General features: G+C 35.1%; 1 protein-coding gene across 12 annotated transcripts in view; it reads left to right on the top strand.

The window, feature by feature from the left end:
• Positions 1–18,747, top strand: part of LOC136124345 (zinc-regulated GTPase metalloprotein activator 1A) — a 43,612-nt gene extending 24,865 nt beyond the window's left edge. For 6 of the 12 annotated variants that reach the window (XM_065878986.1, XM_065878984.1, XM_065878990.1 and 3 more), the window contains 7 exons: positions 233–277; positions 5,076–5,132; positions 7,933–7,984; positions 15,425–15,493; positions 15,596–15,661; positions 17,782–17,911; positions 18,433–18,503. In XM_065878986.1, the coding sequence (XP_065735058.1) occupies positions 233–277; positions 5,076–5,132; positions 7,933–7,984; positions 15,425–15,493; positions 15,596–15,661; positions 17,782–17,911; positions 18,433–18,503 (490 nt within the window). Of the gene's footprint in view, positions 1–232; positions 278–5,075; positions 5,133–7,932; positions 7,985–15,424; positions 15,494–15,595; positions 15,662–17,781; positions 17,916–18,432 lie in introns of all 12 variants that reach the window. The other 6 variants (XM_065878982.1, XM_065878988.1, XM_065878980.1 and 3 more) reach the window with 5 other exon arrangements.
• The last annotated feature ends 1,616 nt before the right edge of the window (positions 18,748–20,363 follow it).

The following is a 20,363-nucleotide window of genomic DNA, read 5'->3' on the forward strand; positions in this document are numbered from 1 at the left end:
GCAGTAGATTTTTGCATATCATGTTTTAATGCATAAGTGGAATGTACCTGATTTATGATTAGAAGGAAAAACTAAACTATGAAAAATGTAAGTTTGTTTTTTATTGTTTATTGTTCTCTAGCTTTAGGATATATTTGTATATGTTTACTTCATGTTTTAGAAATAATGTGATAGAATGGTTTTTTAAAAAGTTAACATTTTTTTACTTTCCTCATTTTTATATTTATTTCAGATCAACAAATGGACTGGGAAAAATTTTAGAAACACAAAAATCAAGGTAATTTTAAAAGAGGTTACTAATATTAACAATAAATAATTTTAGTTAATAAATATTAAGTAATTGATAACTATGTTTGATTCTAATATAAGGAAGATACATGTGCATTTAAAAAAAATTAGGCCCAAAAGGTTGTTTTGAATGCTCTTTATAAATTAGTTTGGCATATTTAGTTAATATATTGTAACTGAGGTCTTGTAACTAAGACCTCAGAGCCATGATTACACTGTAACTGTGCTTTTGCTTTAATGAGGAAGAAAACATAGGATTTTGAACCACTCAAGGAAGTAATTAATATAGAAATCTGAAAAAGTATACTATTAGGAATCTTATCTTAATTTGAGATATTTAGATGGCTTTTTAATATTTTAAAAACTTTCTGAGTGTTTAATAGTTGCAAAAATAATGTCATTTAAAAATACATGGAACCTTTACATTTAAGTTCCTGATGCATTCTTTTTAAATATTTTGATTTTGATTTCCTATAGGTCCTTCTCTCTTTTTAATTTTGTTCGTACAGATGTGCCTTACTTTATAAAACAGATGTGTTCTTAAAACATCTGTAAAGTGAATTTCTGTAGATTGAACTCTATTTTGCATTGAGTGCTATCATGATTTCAGAAGATTTCTGTACAGAGGTATTTTTATTAACCTGATTTTTTAGCAAGAATGGCTTAGCAGCTGATAGACCCAGCAACATGCAGCTAGAAGCTCTGAGGCTCACAGCTGGCAGTCTAGTGCCACCCAGTTCTCAATTCAGAGATTCTGTCCTCGGAAGTACAGCAAAGGCCTTAGTTGAGTGGCTTGTCTGCCATGGTAGAGATTAGAGGTGCTGACAGACTACCATGATGTTAGGCAGTAACAGCAGCAGCTGCTTATATGCATGTGAACAGCTGGGGAATTAATTTGGCATGCATTCTCAGAAGCCACTCTGCTGGTAGAGGTAGCAGAAGAATGCCTTAGTGTTAAGTCCTCTATAAGCATATACCACATGTGCTCCCTTCATTTCAAATTCCAGTGTAGAAGGTCTGTGATAACCTAACTCATACCATGAGCCATTCCTTGGTATCTGTCTTCTTCCTGTTGCGTTACCATTTTCTTTCTTCTTAAATTTTCTGCTTTTTACAAAATGACACAAAGACAGCCACATAATGCTTAATTAAGTTTTTAAAAATCATACCCATAAATAGCTGTGGTTTTGTTGTAATAGCATTTGTTCAGTTTGTATTTACAAATATTGTAAATCAGTTTTCTTGCCAGTACATCTGAGAATCTAGGAGCTTTCTTAAATAAAGAAAAAATTTTAATTTTCTTTCTTAAAAAAATTTTAATCTCTTAAGCATCTTGTGTTTGGCAAACGCTTACAATAGTAAAATGACAGTCATAAAACTGCTATAAACGTGTAGAAAAGGCTTACCTTGAGTATTTAAGTTAAGAAATAAGAATGGCGTAGTATGGTCTCATTGGTGAGACTTAAGTTGATTTTGAGGCAAATGGAAGTTCTGATGGACTTCAGGAGTAGAAGATTAGAAGAAGTGCCATTCTTATCTTTTCCAGACTTTTTTTTTGAATCTTGGAGATTAAGTGGACTGGATAGAGGAAAACCAAAGTCCAGTTGATCAATAATAAGTTAATCAATTCAACAGTTTACTGATCATTCTACTAGTTGCTAGGAATTTCATGGAATGTTGAGGATTTAAGCAATGTATAAGGTAAAAACTCTGCCTTTAAAATTACTCATTTGGGAGAGACAAGAAAACAAGCAAAAATCAATATATTAAATATTATCAATATAACAGTAACATTAAATGCACAGGATCCTATAAGATCAGGAAGATAGAGGAACAACTGTTCAACTCTTCTTGATGAAGAGTCAGACTATTTTGACTGGTAAGGTTATCATTGACTTGAATCTTGAAGAATGAATAGGAGTTTTTCAGATGGACAAGAGTAGCAGTGGCTTTCTTGACATAAGGAAGATTTTGTATTCCAGAACCTGTGAATGTTTTAGAATGGCTAGAACACATTGTGTTATATTGTGGAGAGAAAAAGAGGTATGACTGTGGAGATGGAGAAATTACCACAAAGGGTCTTGAACACCATGACATGTGGTTTGGATTTTCTCCTGTAGGCAGCAAGGAATTAATGAAGGATTTTAAAAGCAGTATGAAGGCTTCCCTGGTGGCGCAGTGGTTGAGAGTCCGCCTGCCGATGCAGGGGACACGGGTTCGTGCCCTGGTCCGGGAAGATCCCACATGTCGTGGAGCGGCTTGGCCCATGAGCCATGGCCACTGAGCCTGCGCGTCCGGAGCTTGTGCTCCGCAACGGGAGAGGCCACAACAGTGAGGCCCGCGTACCAGAAAAAAAAAAAAAAGCAGTATGACTCTTGGGAGGTGGATTGAATGTGGTGCTATTCTCCAAGTTAGGAAATACAGGAAGGAGGGGCAACTTTGGGGTAGGGTAGTGATAGCAGTGGGTTTGGTAAAGGGGATTATTTCCGTTTTGTAAACATTGAGTTTGAGATGCCACTAGGGAGGGCATTTGGAAATTTAGCTCTAGAGTTCAAGACTTACTATTGGATGGTATCAACAACTCGTAGGTCTGGGGTGGTCTGGTGGCCCCTGTTTCTGAGACTCACTGAACTTTGAAAAGACGACTATATCTCTGGAGTAGTAGCTGAACTCCCCTCCCCTGAGACAGCCAGAGCCCTCTTCCTTTTTCATTCTCCTGTCCTTGGTCTTAAGCGACTTAAAGCAGTCTTTAGACATACGGATAATTGAAAGCTCCTCATAGAGAAGAGATTAGATACTCCTGGCATGGATAGTTCAAGAAATTAGAAGAAAAGATGAGCTTTGGAACTTTTTTCCTTCCCCTCTGTTTGCTTCATTCTCCCATTCAGTTTTTACATGATGTTTTTATCTCTGAAGGGGGAAGTTAAATAAAATTTGATGCCATGAAAATTAGTTTTCTAGTTATATGCCTTGCATGAGTGAAGGAATTTATTTTTGATGGTGGTACTAAAGTCCATGGCAACTTTTATCTGGAACCTTAGACTTTTTCCTCTTTTATTCTCCATTGAGAATCTGGTGAGATACACTGAGAGACTTTGCTATTTTATTATTCTCTGTAGAATTTAACCTGTATAGGTCTTTTGTTGATCCTATCTGTTTTGAAAATATCAAAAGAATCTGGGTACAGAGCAGAATTATTTCTAAATCTATGATATGTATTCTCAAGGACACTGTTGCAGTGAAAATTGTAGTGTATTTAGAAACTTGTGTTTCAAACTGACTTTTGGTATTCACACAGTTGACCTGAATTTTGGTATTTACACAATTAGCATGTGTAAACTTTTTAAACTTTAAGCTATTTCCTAAGTTAAAGGTGATAAACTTGGTGGAAAACTTCATCCATTTGGCACCTGTCAGTATAAATATTTGCTCAACTGTGATGGTGTGAAAGGAAATAGGTTTAATGTTAAGGCTTTGGTCTCTTATGTAAATTGATATTCAAAAATTTCTTCATGGAACATTTACTTCTTTGCTTGATTATTTTCCTAATTCTGTTCATCTAGAATGTCCAGAATTTGAAATGTTACAGTCTGTTAATATAGAACTCTGGAGTATTCTTCTTTTAATAAGATGGGAATTTGTCTGCCTTGTGCCAGGAGAGGTGTTCACAATCTAACAGTATCGTTGCCACAAGTATGAATATATGGCAGCCTGTTGAGAATGAACAAAGCAGACACAGCTGGTCAGCCCTAAGTTAAAGGGGATGGCTTTTACATGTTTTTGTATTTGAAAAAGTTTTGAATTTGCAAGGTTTTGTTTTCCTTGTGAGAAAATTTAATAAATGTTTGGCAAATCCCTGGAGTATGATTTTGAGACTTAATTATAGTTGTCATTTTCTTCAAACATCCCTTCGTTATAGCTTTGATTATGGAGAAATCACTGTCCTTTACTGTTTCATAGGCTGACATAAAATTTGGAACTCAAATCACTAGTCTTTATAAATTTACTTTTATGTATTTAAACCAAACCTAATGCTAATTGTGATATAATCTCTTCTGATTTTAATCTCTGCTTTCCTAATAAATTAGGCTTAATTACCACCAAATAATTATAATAGAAATAATGTTTATTCAGACAGAGCACTAACTGAGAAGTTTCAGTCTATATGCAACCCCATCTGAAGGAAATAAAATCAAACCACATTCTTTAGATGTAGATAAGGGTCCTAGAGTGAATATTTATACATTGATTGTTTGACTCCTCATATTCTTATGATACTACCTGTTGTATCATGAAAGCAGGGAGGTGGAGTAAAAGAAATACAGAAATTCCAATGTACCTATACTACTGTGTTATTTCCATTTGTTCAATTTCCCTCATTTCATCTTTTGAGTAATAAACTGCTACTTTTGAAAAATTTCAGTTCTTTAACTGATTTTTTTTTTTGGTTATAAAAATATAGTTTGAAAAGCTCAAATTTTCAGGATTGAAAAGATAATTGAAGGTAAAAACAAACCAAAAAAACCACTACAATTTTTTGAAGCAATAACCAAGTAATTTTCTGCCTTGGTCTTAAACCATTTATTCAATTTTTAAAATTTTATAAATTGCATAAAAATTTTTTTACAACAGCTTTTTGTTCCTTGCCTGTCATTTTATTTTTCCCAAAATAGTATATACTGATTAACATTTATGTCTGCATTTCTAGCAGAATAGAGATTTTTTTCTTGATTAATTGAACATATTTTACAGAAATTAACACTTCAAAATGGTTTTCTTTCTTATAGAGTTGATCTCTCAAGTATATTAGATCTTCATGCCTTTGACAGTCTCTCTGGAATAAGGTATGTTTCCTGTATTTTGGTCACTTTTATTATAATGTACTTTTTATTTCAGTTATAGGAGTTACAGGAATGATTTACACAGATGCACATTTGATTTATGCTTCCTGTCATTTCTTTGGCATACACGACCATTCCTAATGATTACATTCTTGAAAGTTTTGCTAAATGTATGTTCAGAAATCACGTGTATTCTCCTACAGAAATTATAGTGTAAATGGTAGTTAACTTTAGAAACTTATTGTTAATATTTCTTTACCAACCACTATGTGTAATTCTTTCCATGAGAAAATGTATGAAATACATAGAAAATTTTAGTTCGGCATGTTCCCACAGATACTCCCTTTCCTGTAGTGATGGATCAGTTTCCTGCCTCTTTCCCCAGAGAGAATCCTTTTGATAGGGAAAGAAGAACAAATGGTTTTTCCCTGGACATTGATATCTTTTTTAATCATCCTTACCCATTTTTAAGTGTACAGTTCAGTAGTGTTAAGTATATTCACATTGTTTGCAGTGGATCTACAGAACTTTCTCATCTTGCAAAACTGTAACCCTATACCAATCAGATCACAACTCCTGGTGTTCCCCTCCCTGCAGCCCCTGGGAACCACCATTCTGTTATCCGTTTCTAAGAATTTGACTACTTTAGGTACCTCAAATAAGTGAAATCATACATTTTTGGTCTTATCATGACTGGCTTATTTCACATAGTTCTCAAGTTTCATCCATTTTGTAGCATGTGACAACATTGTCTTTTTAAAGGCTAAATAATATTCCATTTTATGTATATACCATTTTTTCTTTATCTGTTTATTCATTGATGGACATTTAGGTTGCTTCTTCCTCTTGGCTATTGTGAATAATTCTGCTATGAACATGGGTTGGGTGTGCAAATCTCTCTTCAAGATCCTGCTTTAAATTCTTCTGGATATATGCCCAGAAGTGAGATTGCTGGATCATATGGTAATTCTGTTTTTAATATTTTGAGGAATCACCATATTGTTTTCCATAGCAGCTGCACCATTTTACATTCCCACAAACAGTGCACAAGTGTTCCAGTTTTTCCACATCCTTGCCATTTTCTGTTGTTTTTGGTAGTAGCTGTCCCAATGGATGTGAGGTGATAGCTCACTGTGGTTTTGATTTGCATTTCTCTAACAATTAGATATTATGCATCTTTTCATTTACTTGTTGGCCATTTGTATATTATCTTTGGAGAAATGTCTGTTCAAGTACTTTCCCCATATTTTAGTTGGATTATTTGTTTTTTTTTGTTGTTGTGGCTGAATTGTAGGTGTTCTTAAATAATCTCGGTATTAACCCCTCATCAGATATATGATTTGCAAATATGTTCTCCCATTTCCTCTGAAGTAAGATGAGTCATAACACCCTTATGTGAAAGGTAACCTCTCTCCACCCAGAGGAAAAGAGCATCCTATCTCTGAAGACAAAGGGAGACACGAGGAATCTGAAGGCATAGGCCTCTCTGAGTTTCCCCTAGTTTGCTACACTTGGCTCATCCTCTGTCCTGTCATATCTTTCTGTGACTTTTCACTCTTCATCAAACCTAGCACAAAAACACTCAGGTTTAACCATTTCTTCAGGTCTTCATTTCCCTATGAAGGTTCCTTTGTCAAATAAAACCTTTATTAAATAAATGTATATGCTTTTCTGTTGTTAATCTTCGTCAGTCTAATTTTCAGACCCAGCCAGGGACTCAAGAGGTAGAGGAAAACTTTTTCCTTCCCTGTGGAAGTTGTAGGCAGTCACTGTCCAACATTAAATATTGAACACAGGGAAAGAACATAGAATTTTTCAAACATTTTCTAAGGTCATTTCATTCCACACTTAGTGCATTAGTGACACTTAAAGAAGCAGCTGTTTAAGGTGAAGCCTTGTTCTGGATAACGCCTCTGCATAACTTTTCTTTGTGCTTAGATGCTCAACAAGAGAATCCTTTCCTGAGCAACCAGCTGGGAAGGATTTAATTTGACACTTTCCCTATTAAGACCCCCCAAGGAGACTCATTCCCTCCAACAGTTCCTACGAGCCTTTTCTCTTTCCTAAACTTGCTGTTACTAATTTACCCCTCACTGTTCTTCAAGGCAAAACATCTGCAAGGTTTTAAGTCCTTTTCCTCCTCCCGACCTACCCCCATCAGTCTCTAAAGGTATGCTGCAGTTGTTATAGTTATAATCTATGGCATATTGATCTTTTGCTCTTTCCAGATCAGAACAATGCATTTTTAGGATTCTGACCTTTTGTTTTCTCTCAACTACTGGTAACTGTATAGAAGGCTTACATTTACGGATACTGTTTTTTGTTTTTTTTTTAAGTAGGTATATTCAAGGGAAAACATTGATAAAGGAAAAATTTACCCTTCTAATTTTCTTTAGGTTCAGCATTATTTTCATCTGAGGAAGCATGTGGAGAGTTGATGAAATTTTGAGCAATTGTAAAATGCTTATATATATTTTCCTAGGCCTGTATTAGATCTTTTGGAAATAAAAAAGAAATTTATTTAACATATTTAACCACACCAAATAGTGTTGCTAAAGGTTAGTTTTTATCTCTATTATGTGTATATATATGTATGTAAATGTATATACATTTTTAAGAAAAGTTTTTAAACAGTCTGCCAGTGTTTGTCTATTAGAATATGTAAACAGCATGTAAAATTAGAGCTGTGTAATAGATTCAGTTGTGGAAAGTCTCTCCCTTGCTTAGCTTTGTATCTCTCAGTAATATATAAGGTTAAATCAGAAGTGTATTGAGCTCTGAATTTATAATCAGTTATTCTTAGTTTGCAGAGAAAACTTCAGAATGTGCCAACAACACAACCTCACCTTGATCAGGTAAAAAAATCTTTAAAAAATGTTTTAAAAGTATCTCTTTAACTAAATTGTTCTGTTTAGGATTGTTTTATTAGAATTCTTTTTTATAAAGCATTTTTGAACTATTTTGACAGTTTTCAGAATTTAAATGCGTAATAGGAGTTCATCAAACCAGAGTTATTTAGAATCTTAGAAAATCGTGCTTTTTAGCTTCTCCATTCCACAGGTCAGTCAACATATTTTGATTAGTTCTTCTGAAGGGAATTACTATATAAAAGCAGCCTGGGGGTTCTTTATGCAGCCTATTTTTAACTATATTTAACTAACTGATTAAGGAAAAGTCTAGTACGGGCATCCATGGCTAATTTAAATAAAAATTGACTTTGATTTCACCTTCAGGTAGCACTGTAAATTTGAACTCTTTAAGGTGTTTTTCATGTTCTAAAACTATAATTCCTGAGGTAGATATTGCAGATGCTGGGAACAAAGAAAGTATATTTTCACTGTAACCATCTTTCTTTTAAGCAAGTTGTGGATGGTGGAGCTTAAGTGTAACTTTTTTTTTTTTAACATCTTTATTGGAGTATAATTGCTTTACAATAGTGTGTTAGTTTCTGCTTTATAACAAAGTGAATCAGTTATACATATGTTCCCATATCTCTTCCCTCTTGTGTCTCCCTCCCTCCCACCCTCCCTATCCCACTCCTCTAGGTGGTCACAAACCACCTAGCTGATCTCCCTGTGCTATGCAGCTCCTTCCCACTAGCTATCTGTTTTACGTTTGGTAGTGTATATATGTCCATGCCACTCTCTCACTTTGTCACAGCTTACCCTTCCCTCTCCCCATATCCTCAAGTCCATGCTCTAGTAGGTCTGTGTCTTCATTCCTGTCTTACCCCTAGGTTCTTCACGACCCAGCAATCCCACTACTGGGCATATACCCTGAGAAAACCATAATTCAAAAAGAGTCATGTACCAAAATGTTCATTGCAGCTCTATTTACAATAGCCAGGACATGGAAGCAACCTAAGTGTCCATCAACAGATGAATGGATAAAGAAGATGTGGCACATATATACAATGGAATATTACTCGGCCATAAAAAGAAACAAAATTGAGTTATTTGTAGTGAGGTATATGGACCTAGAGTCTGTCATACAGAGTGAAGTAAGTCAGAAAGAGGAAAACAGGGCTTCCCTGGTGGCGCAGTTGTTGAGAGTCCGCCTGCTGATGCAGGGGACACGGGTTCGTGCCCTGGTCCGGGAATATCCCACATGCCGTGGAGCGGCTAGTCCCGTGAGCCATGGCTGCTGAGCCTGTCCGTCCGGAGCCTGTGCTCCGCAATGGGAGAGGCCACAACAGTGAGAGGCCTGCGTACCGCAAAAGAAGAAAGAGGAAAACAAATATCGTATGCTAACACATATATATGGAATCGAAGGAAAAAAAAAAGGGTAACTTCTTAAAACACGGTGAAAAAGGGGCATATGAGTGAGCAGTGTGCCTGGCATTCTCTCCTTTATCTTGAGACTGTTACTTATTTTTTGAGTCATTAATTGTAATAGGGCCAAGATAATAGCATACTTGTTCATTTGTCTTCATTTTGGCTCATATTTATGGAAACTATACTACCATGTTTGTGGCATTTTTCTCTGCAAAACTTTTAATAGAATATTCATCTTCATTTATCTATTTTATTGAAGTGTAATTGACCTACAGTGTTATTACAGAATAAGATATTACTAGTTTCAGGTGTACAACGTAATGATTCAGTATTTTTATACATTACGAAATGATCACCATAGTAAGTCTAGTTACCATCTGTCACCATACAAAGTTACTTCAGTATTGTTGACTATATTCCCTCTGCTGTACATTACATCCCTGTGACTTATTTATTTTACAGTTTGGAACTTTGTATCTCTTAGTCTCCTTCACCTGTTTTGCCTATCCCCCTGCCCCTTCCCTTTGGCAACTACCAGTTTGTTCTGTTATCTATGAGTCTGTTTCTGTTTTGCTATGTATGCTTGTTTGTTGTGCTTTTTAGTTTTTACATATAAGTGAAATCATAAGATATTTGTCTTTCTCTGTGTGATTTATTTTACTTAGCATAATACTTCTAGGCCCATCCATACTGTCACAAATGGCAAGATTTCAGTCTTTTTATGGCTGAGTAATCATTGTGTGTATACATACACACACACACACACACACACACACACACATACATACACACACACACAACACATATACCACATCTTCTTTATGCACTCATCAGTCGGTGAACACTTACTGTTTCCATATCGTGGCTATTGTAAATACATAATGCTTCAATGAACATTGGGGGGCATATATATTTTCAATTTAGTGTTTTCATTTTCTTTGGATAAATGCCCAGAAGTGGAATTGTTGGATTGTATGGTAGTCCTATTTTGAATTTTTTGAGGAAGCTTCATTATTGTTTTCCATAGTGGCTGTACCAATTTTCATTCCTACCAACAGTGCATGAGAGTGCCCTTTTCTCTACATCTCCAGCAACACTTTTTATTTGTTGTCTTTTTGAGAATAGCCATTTTGACAGGTGTGAGGTCATATCTCATTGTGATTGATTTGCTTTTCCCTGATGCTTAGTGATATTGAGCATCTTTTCATGTGTCTGTTGGCCATCTGTATGTCTTGGAAAAATGTCTCTTCATACCTTCTGCCCATTTTTTTTTTTTTTTTTTTTTTTGCTGTACACGGGCCTCTCACTGCTGTGGCCTCTCCCGTCCCGGAGCACAGGCTCCGGACGCCCAGGCCAAGCGGCCATGGCTCACGGGCCCAGCCGCTCCGCGGCACGTGGGATCCTCCCAGACCGGGGCACGAACCCGCGTCCCCTGCATCGGCAGGCGGACTCTCAACCACTGCGCCACCAGGGAAGCCCCTGCCCATTTTTTAATCAGATTGTTTGGGTTTTTTGTGATACTGAATTGTGTGATTTCTTTGTATATTTTGGATATTAATCATGTATTAGACAACTCAGTTGCAAATATCTTCTCCCATTCAGTAGGTTGCCTTTTCATTTTACTGATGGTTTCATTTGCTGTGCAAAAGCTTTTTGGTTTGATGTAGTCACAGTAGTTTATTTTTGCTTTAGTTGCTCTTATCTGAGGAAACAGATCCAAGAAAATATTGCTAAGACCTGTGTCAAAGAGTGTAGTGCTTCTGTTTTCTTCTAGGAGTTTTTTGGTTTCAGTTCTTACATTTAAGTCTTTAATCCATTTCAGGTTTATTTTTTATACGGTTTAAGAAAGTGGTCTAGTTTCATTCTTTTCCATGTAGCTGTCCTGTTTTCCTAGTACCATTTACTGAAGAGACTGTCTTTTCCTCATTGTATATTCTTGCCTCCTTTGTCATAGATTAATTGACCATATGAGTGTGGGTTTATTTCTTGGCCCTGTATCCTATTTCAATGATCTGTGTGTCTGTTTATGTGCCAGTACCATACTGTTTAGATTGCTATAGCTTTATAATATAGTTTGAAATCAAGGCGTGTGATACCTCCCTCTTTGTTTTTTCTCAAGATTGCTTTGGCTTTTTGGGTCTTTTCTGGTTCTATACAAATTTTAGGGTCATTTGTTCTAGTTTTGTAAAAAAAATGCCAAGGGTATTTTGATAGGGATTGCATTGAATCTGTAGATTGCTTTGGGTGGTATGGACATTTTAACAATATTAATTCTTCAAATCCGTGAGCACAGTATATCTTACTTATCTTTCAAATGAGTGAACGAGAGAAGTTACAAGTCCCTAGAGGTAGAATTTTTAGAAAAATTCTTTATGATACTCAGTATTAGTCATAAAGAAGAAATTGAAGCACATCACATTCTTCTAGGTGAAGGACATCATACTAGGAGTCATAGGAGTAGAAGATGAAGAATATGTAGTATTTACTTTCAAGAACCTGTATCATGGCCATTATCTATACCCACAGTATCTTGAGTGTACCCCTGTCGTGGCATTTATAATGTCTTGTAGTTTGGGTTGAAGTGCTTTTCCCTTATGGTAGTCTATAAATTCCTAAATATACATTCCTCATTGCTTAGCACAGGATGTGGTATATGGTGGGTGCTCAGTGAAGAATGAAAAGCTGTGATTCTCAAATGGGGATGTAGGTCAGAATCACTTGTAGGCTTTTAAAAAATATTGGACATTCAGTGGCCCCCATCTCTCACATCTCCAGGAGTAGACCTTGGGTATGTGCAAATTAATGTGTATGTATATTTTTAACATTTTATTATGGAAATTTTCAAAGATATACAAAAGTAGAGAGAATATTAAAATGAATCAATCCCCTGTGCAGATGACCCAGTTGCAATGGCTTTTACCATTTTGCTGATTTTATTTTATCCATCTTCCTAACATTTCTTTTGCTGGAGTGTTTTAAAAAAAATTTTAATGGAAAATTTCAAGCATAAATAAAAGTGGAATAGTATAATGAACCTGCAAATACCCATCACCTTTGCTGGTATGTATTAAAGCAAATCCCAGACATTAAGTTATTTTACCAAGTTATTTTACCAGTAAATAGGGCATGTCTATTTTTTTAAAAAAAGCTCTGCAGGAGATTCTGATGCACTTTCCTGCTTTAGATATATAAACCTAGGGCAGAGTATAATATAATATTGCAGATCAAGGACTATGGGTTTCAGAAGCATGAACAGTCTCATTTGGTTTAGTGGATCTGAAGCTTCATGAAAGATAGTTTTTTCTTTTTTCTTTTTAACATAAAGCATACAGGGTTTTAGAGTACAAGTCAATGTATCTTTACTTACATTTGTGCCTATATAGCTGTCCATATGTACACATGAACACATATCTCTGTAATTCTCACTCAGATCAAGATAAAGATTTCCAAAATTGTTAAGAGAGTTCCCTTGTGTCCCTTCCCAGTTGGTAACCCTTCTTCTTCCAAAGATGTAACTGCTATTCTGATTTATACACTAAAAAGTAGCCTTAAACTAGGAGGTTTTTTGTTTTTTGTGTTTTTTTAGACTGGAAAGAGCAATCCAGATCTTTAAAAGTGGGAAAGTGACAGTGCTCTAGAAGAGCAGTATTCTAGTGCAGAAGTCCTGGTGAATGCTTGGTATTGGAATCCTGACCTAAGGTATTAGGCTTTGATTTGCCAGACAAAGAGAACTCATGCTCTGCTATTGGACAGTGTCCGGTGAGCTGGATTGGAGTGTGGAGTCAGGAGACCAAGCAGGAAGATATTGCAGAAGTCCAGATACCCTGTGATTAGGGCCTGATCCATGCTGGTTACAGTGAGAATGGAAATGGTATAAAACGAGCACAGGCAGGCTTGCATGAATAGCCTGAGTAACTGATGGTGAGCAGTAAGGAGAGAGAGAAGTGAAGGGAAACAAGCCTAGATAGACAAGAGGAACCTACTAGAAATAGGGAAATTTAGAAGGTAAACTGATTTGGATGAAAACACCAAATATTTAGCTATGTACCTGATGGCAAGATATCACAGCAGAGGTGATACAGGGAAAGAGGAGCAGAGGAGTGGAGTGTGGTGACAGAGGTTTTGTGTTCAAGCGTGTTAGTGGGCTTAGTTATCCAGATGAAAAAATATATAGAAATTATTGCATATTAGGTATTGTTTGTAAAAGAGTAGAAAACTGAGGGAAATAACCTGGTAGGTTAGAGAAAAAACACAGCAAACTACAAAAATTTGGGAGTTATTCCTAAATTTTATTTTAGGTGCAGTACCTTATTTTGCTTCAGTTTTCTGAATTATTGCCTCAGGTTTCTGCTTCTTTCTGTGTCTGGGGAAAGGAGAGTTAATTTTAGGTTCAAAATAAACATTTTTTAGGTTCAAAAAGAAGTTTGAAATGGGTAATACCTAGGACATATTATGTATGTCATTACAGTTTTATCACTGAGTGATGTTTAATGCATTTCTCTATTTTTCATGGTTTTCTTGGTCATCCTGATAAAGAGGACCTGGGTTTGGAAGGTGGTAAGGTAGATGAGAAAACCCAGGTGGAATTCTATGTATACTTATTAGTAGAGCCAGTTGTGAACTATGCATTGTGACCCTTATCTTATGCACTGGGCATTTATGGGTTTCGTTTTCTTTAGGGTTTGTCTAATATGAGAAGAGTTTATTGGTACAGAAAAACATCTTGTTCTAAAAGTATCTCTGCCTCCTTGAGCCCCAGGATGCATTGTCTTAATTTTTAAAACCATTTTTAAAATTTCACATTGCAGTTAATTGTACCCCTTAGAGATATTGTCATATCTCTAACTTGCCAAAAGCAAAAATCATTCCTGATACAAAATTCTTTAAGCTAAGAATAAGACTATATTGAGTCCTATACTGAGACATTCCCAACGTTAAAAGCCAAGTTATCCAACTTGAATAAAATACATTTTAAGCATTTTTGAAAGTTGAATTACTACTGTCTTTTGAAACTGACAACTTATGTTTCATTTGGCAACCTTTTGCTGTATATTTTGATATGCTGTATGACTTGCTATACATTTTGGTATGGAATTTTAAGTATTATTTGTTAAGATATGTGGTTCTGGACAGTTATGCAAAGCTGTGCATTAGTGTGTTCGTCCTGCCTGTTTTAAAGCTTGGTTTCAGCATGTTATTATCCAAGGTGGTGTTTGCGCTTTTATTGTGTTATGCTTAGCCCTTGTGTATTTTTATCATTAATTTTGAAATTTTGGGTTACTGTGGCAAACGGAGGTTTGGATTTTAATTATGTGCTCAGCTAGAGGAAATCTTAAGCTTCTGATTCCTTAGAGTGGACAGTGAGAGGTTTATCAAGTTCAGGAGGAAAAATAAATCTCAGAGTTAACATTCTATAAATGTTGATGTCAACCTTCTAAAACCAAAGATGACATTATATTATCATTCTCATCTCTAGGAACTCTTCTTCCCATGGTACATGTTTGGTCAGAGAGAAACTGAATCTTTTAACTTATATTTATTTTTCCCAGAAAATGTTTGCATTTTGTAGTTTATTTTTTCTAAGCCTCATCTTCCCCAATTTATAAAATGGAAATAGTTCTCTTTAATCCACAGGATTGCTGTCATGAGTAAATGAAAAGATGAAATAAAGTGACCCAGGCAAAAGTACCTCGTCCAGTACATAGTTGATACGCTCTCTATATTACCCTCCCTCTTAGTGCTGAGAATCTTGTAAAGAATGAATTAAACAATGAGTATCCTTTCATAAGAGTTTCTCTGTGTAAATACTAAGCCATTGACTAACTCTGCAGAATATAGAACATGGAGTTGCTGATACCAAAAATCAGCAAATATAGTGAAAAAGATATACCTAATATAGTTGTTAAGGCAACACAAATGCCCATGAATGTTTCCTTACTTTTCATCTTAAAACTTGTGATTTAAAAAAATATTTTGACATTGCTATAAAAAAATCATTATTGACTATCTCTTGATTTACAGAGTATTATTACAGTCACATTCGAAGTACCAGGAAATGCAAAGGAAGAAAGTCTAAATGTCTATATTCAGGTGAATGCAATTTTAACTGATTAATGATTTATCAATTGTTTTGTTATGTAGTTGTTCCTATGAGCAGTGGTTGATCTTATTAAAATATGTCACTTGATACAGAATCTTCTGTGGGAAAAGAATGTGAGAAACAGGGATGACGACTGCATGGAGGTCATACGACTAAAGGTGCAGTACATAGCTTACAGCTTTATACTTTTGGACAAAGTCCCTTTCTTTGCTGTTACACAAAACCATATTTAGTCTTAAACACAAGGACTAGTTTTAGTCCAAATAACCTTTGTCTGTTTTTCCTTATTTCCATTTCTGAAAAGAAGCTTTGGAAGTCATTGCATAAAGCATGATTTATTTGCACAGCTTCATTGAGTGTTGCAGCTAAAACAACCTGTGTGCTTTGAAACGTTACCCCCTGCTCTCTACTGCCCGGTGCTCAGAGCAGTTATCTGGCTAATGAGCTTGACTTGTTAAAACTCTCCTCCCCTTGGCACACAGCTTGGTTAGTCAGAGAAAACGGAAAGTTTTCTTGTGTTGATTTTTCTAAGAGAGCTTCATTAACAGAGGAGTAATATTAGAAATCTTGCCGCATCTTGCCGCAGCTGAACCTTATGTTTCTTGATGAATTTAGCAGACACTAAACATTTGTTATACTGTGAGACAGTGTTACAGAGGACTAGAAGAATTCTTGCTCTGTTTGGAAATCCCTTCATATTACTTGATATTTGGGTATTATGTTACAAAAGGTGTTTTTTCCATGGAGCAGTGGGTTCTAGGCTGTGTGCTTAACGAATCAACAGTCATTTGAGTGTCTACTCCTGTGTTTCCAGAAGTGTGCATAAGGTTTTATTATTACTGTTTATTATCATTACTGTTAGTAGCTAGATTCTCTGGCTAGCAGCCGACTTCCTAGGGCCACTAGAGTGACCGGGAAACTATTTTGGCTTAGATTTCTTCACTCCCTGTGCTGGTTCCACCTGGGATTGGTGCTGCAGAGCAGCACAGCTGAATCTATTCCCCAGTCGTTCCCCCGCAGAGGAACTAAGCCAGATCCTGCTGCTTCTTTATGACTGTGTCCCCATCTACATTCTGTGATCCTAATTGGAAGATCATATTTCATTCTGTAACTGCTTTTATCCCCTAGTACTGAATGGGGGGTGGTTACCTAGAAAAGCAACCCTTTGGGCGTTTATACTAATGCAGCAACGAGACCTCTGTATAGAGTTCAGTGGCTCATCTTGCACCATCCCAGTCTGGATTTTGTCCTTCGTGTATGACAGTTGTTCTGCAGCTGTCCTCCTTGGTTCTTCTTTTGGCCTTCCTCTCATCACAGCAACGCTGGGACATCTGAGGCACCACAGCCTTTCTCTTCATAGACCTCCTTCTCTTTGCTGTTACAAAGTATTATACTAGTCTGAAAATAATCAACATGTTTAAACTGTTAACTCTAATAACAGCTGACAACTTCAAAGTCTTTATACAAGTATAAAATTGATGCTTAGGTAATTCTGTCCATGGAGTTTGTTGTTACATATTAAAACTCAGATTTGAAAAGCAGAAAACAAAACTCTGCACAAGAAAAGAAAACTGGAAGAACATGTACCCCCAATACATGAATACATCAAAAATTATGTGGTGGGAATGACAGTGGTTTGTCTCTTACTATTTTTCAATATATATATTATTTTTATAATAAATATATATAACAAACATTATTTCAGAGAAATTATTTCATCCCCATAGGCCAGTTCATCAGATAATTTGTTCCTCATTTCTGCAAAGCAATGTTAAATGAATTTTATTCAGATAAATATAATAGTTTTTCTTTACCTTTATTTCATCATTATCTACTCCATTTATTACAACCCATTCAAAAACAGATTATCACCAAAATCCTTTAACTTCTCAAATTTTCCCACTAAAACTGTGAAACAAGTATAAAATCCTTAAAAGTAGAATAATTGGTAGAATTTGAGATATAACATGTTTTATCATTTGGTTGTTTCAGTTTTCATTGTGGTAACACTGAATAAACATCCTAATTACATATATTAATTTTAGCATTAGAAATAGGGATTGTTTTAAAAAAATGTGTGCAGAAGCCTTTTTCAAAAATTGGAGGATTTAGGAAACACTTTAATGCACAAATAACTGGAATTAAGTAATTTTAACAGCATCTCCTTTATGAGTTTGTATTTTAAAAAGAAATGGGAGTAATTAATCCATGAACATTGATGCTCGGTTTCTGCTTTTAAATTCAAACTGTGGCTGACTGCTCATTCTCCTCTGAGCAGGGGCTGGTGTCAATCAAAGACAAACCACAACAAGTGATTGTCCAGGGTGTCCATGAGCTGTATGATCTGGAGGAGACACCAGTGAGCTGGGAAGATGACAGTGAGAGAACAAATCGATTGGTCCTTATTGGTAAGTGACAAACAGTTAACTTTTTTTTAATTGAAGTATAGTTGATTTACAATGTTGTGTTATTTTCAGGTGTACAGCAAAGTGATTTAGTTATACATACATATATATTTTTTTCAGATTCTTTTCCCTTATAGACAGTTAAATTTCTAAAGCAAAAGAGAGAGAGAGAGAGAGAGAGAAAGGGATATAATGTGCTACGTAAGCAGTACTAACCAATCTGAACCTCTTTTGTAAATCTGAATAAGCTTGTGGTTAATGTATTTGTCTTAATTATGAGATAACATCATAAGAACTTGTTAAGCCTTTTACTCTTCTTCAAATAATTTTAGAAAAGTGATTAATCCAAATGCCAACTTGGTTCTAGGGGACTTAATTAGAAAGTTAAGGAAGGAATCATTAATTACTGTTGTTTTTATACATTTCTGAAGCTCATGAAGCATTTAATGATCTGGACTTGATAGGTAAACTGTGTCATTTTAATAAGCATCATATACTCATACCATGTTTTGTTCTGTTTGCAGGCAGGAATTTAGATAAGGATATTCTTAAACAACTATTTATAGCTACTGTGACTGAAACAGAAAATCAATGAACAACACATTTCAAAGAAGATCAAGTTTGTCCTTAACACAAGAAGCATCACCAAAAGGATTGGATGATAAAATTGGGAATAAGTTTCCTATTGGATGTATTTCAAGCATCTGTTCTTTGCATTACTTCTCTTACGAATTCCAGTGTAAACTTTAAAATAGTATTTATTTTATAGAATACATACAACATAGTAAATCAGTATTATAAAACATTTGTTATTCATACAATAAAATACACTGTCCTCTGACTTTTTTTTGTGGACAGATGATTCATAAACATATCTTGCAGAATTGGCTTTGGAGTTTACATATGCTGAATTTCTCACTCATGGAAGTTATAATAATAATAATGGGAAAACTTACTTCAACATTGTCATTTTCCCTTAGAACTTCAGCTGATTGCGTAGATGTAATTTTATTGTTAATAACAAACATTTTTAAAAACAATGTCGCCATTTTTATTAAAGGAAATAAAGGGTTTACAGTGGTAGAGACTTATAAGTGGAAGAAACCTAAATCAAAGAAATTAACTGAAACTTTCTCTTATTCTTAGTCAGATTCTAAGCCTTACTGGTAGTCAGTGTAATGGAACTTCAGCCATTCACTTTGTAATATATTTCAAAGATTTCAATTGTAGAGCTTTTAATTTTAGAGTAGATTTTAGTTTTAAAGTAGATTTTACTACTGGTATTAAATTCATCTTTTTTTTTAAACTTCTTTATTTTTCAATATAAACTAAAAAGTGACAAGGTATAAAACTTCAGATGTAAATGCATTTAACTTTTGATAATTTAACAATCTTTATATAAATGGTAGGTGTGTAAGTATACAATGGATTACTTTTCTCTTCTTCCTGCTAAAGGCCAGGTCAGCTTAACTATATTCAGATTGTAAGAGAAAGGCATTAAATGGAATTTAAAGAAGAGTTAATGGTTGTTAAATATCAGAAGGCTGTCAGAATGGCTTTTGGAATATTTTTTCAGAACTTTAAGTCAAAATTACATCTATGTATCTTGAATGGTTCCAGTAGTTGGAGGCAGGCTAATTGATTAGATTATCTATCTCCCGTCCCCTGTGTTCTGTACCTTTTTAATATAACTTCTCTATGTTCATCCATTTGCCTCCTGAATCTATTCTCTTAACTTGTGGTTGAGAGAATACGCTTATTTTGTGGCAGCCAATTGCCTGATAGAAAGATGATTTTTGAGTCAGATCTTTAATTCTAGGGCTTTAATTCCAGCTCTGCTGCTTCTTGGCTGTATGATCTTGGGCAAAGTATTTCTCTGAGATTAGTTTTCTTACTTTAAAGTGGACAGTGATAATATCAAACATTCAAGCTTGTTGTGACGGTTAAATAGGTTTGTAATACACCCAGCTCAGCTCCTGGCCCACAACAGAGCATAAATGTTTTCTCCTTCCTAACAATTTCAATTTGTTTTATAATTAATGTAGTCACGATAATACTTCATAATGTTTATTGGCAAATAATAAGTATTTAGATTCATCTGTTCTAGGCCATGAGAAAGGGCTTATAATTAATGGTACTGTTGTGGGAGACATGTTTGAAGTAATATTAATCTAAACTCCTAAAAATCTGTTTTAAACTGATAAATATTTGGTTTTTTTCTTTATAATGTATTAATCTTTAAATATTTTTCTTTACAAAAGTATTGCATGACTACATTTGTGTTGTAAAACACAAGCATTACAGATGAAGTCAGTCTCTCCTGACCTTTCTCCTTCAGTCACTGTCACTTCTGGGTAAGCAGTGTTGTCAGTTTAATGTCTATCCTTTTAGATGTTTCTTTTCACTTATGCACACATTATGGTTTACATTGTTTCCCAAAGTGAATTATATTCCA

This window comes from Phocoena phocoena, chromosome 6 (genome assembly GCF_963924675.1).
Source record: "Phocoena phocoena chromosome 6, mPhoPho1.1, whole genome shotgun sequence".
NCBI classification, from domain to species: Eukaryota; Metazoa; Chordata; class Mammalia; order Artiodactyla; family Phocoenidae; genus Phocoena; species Phocoena phocoena.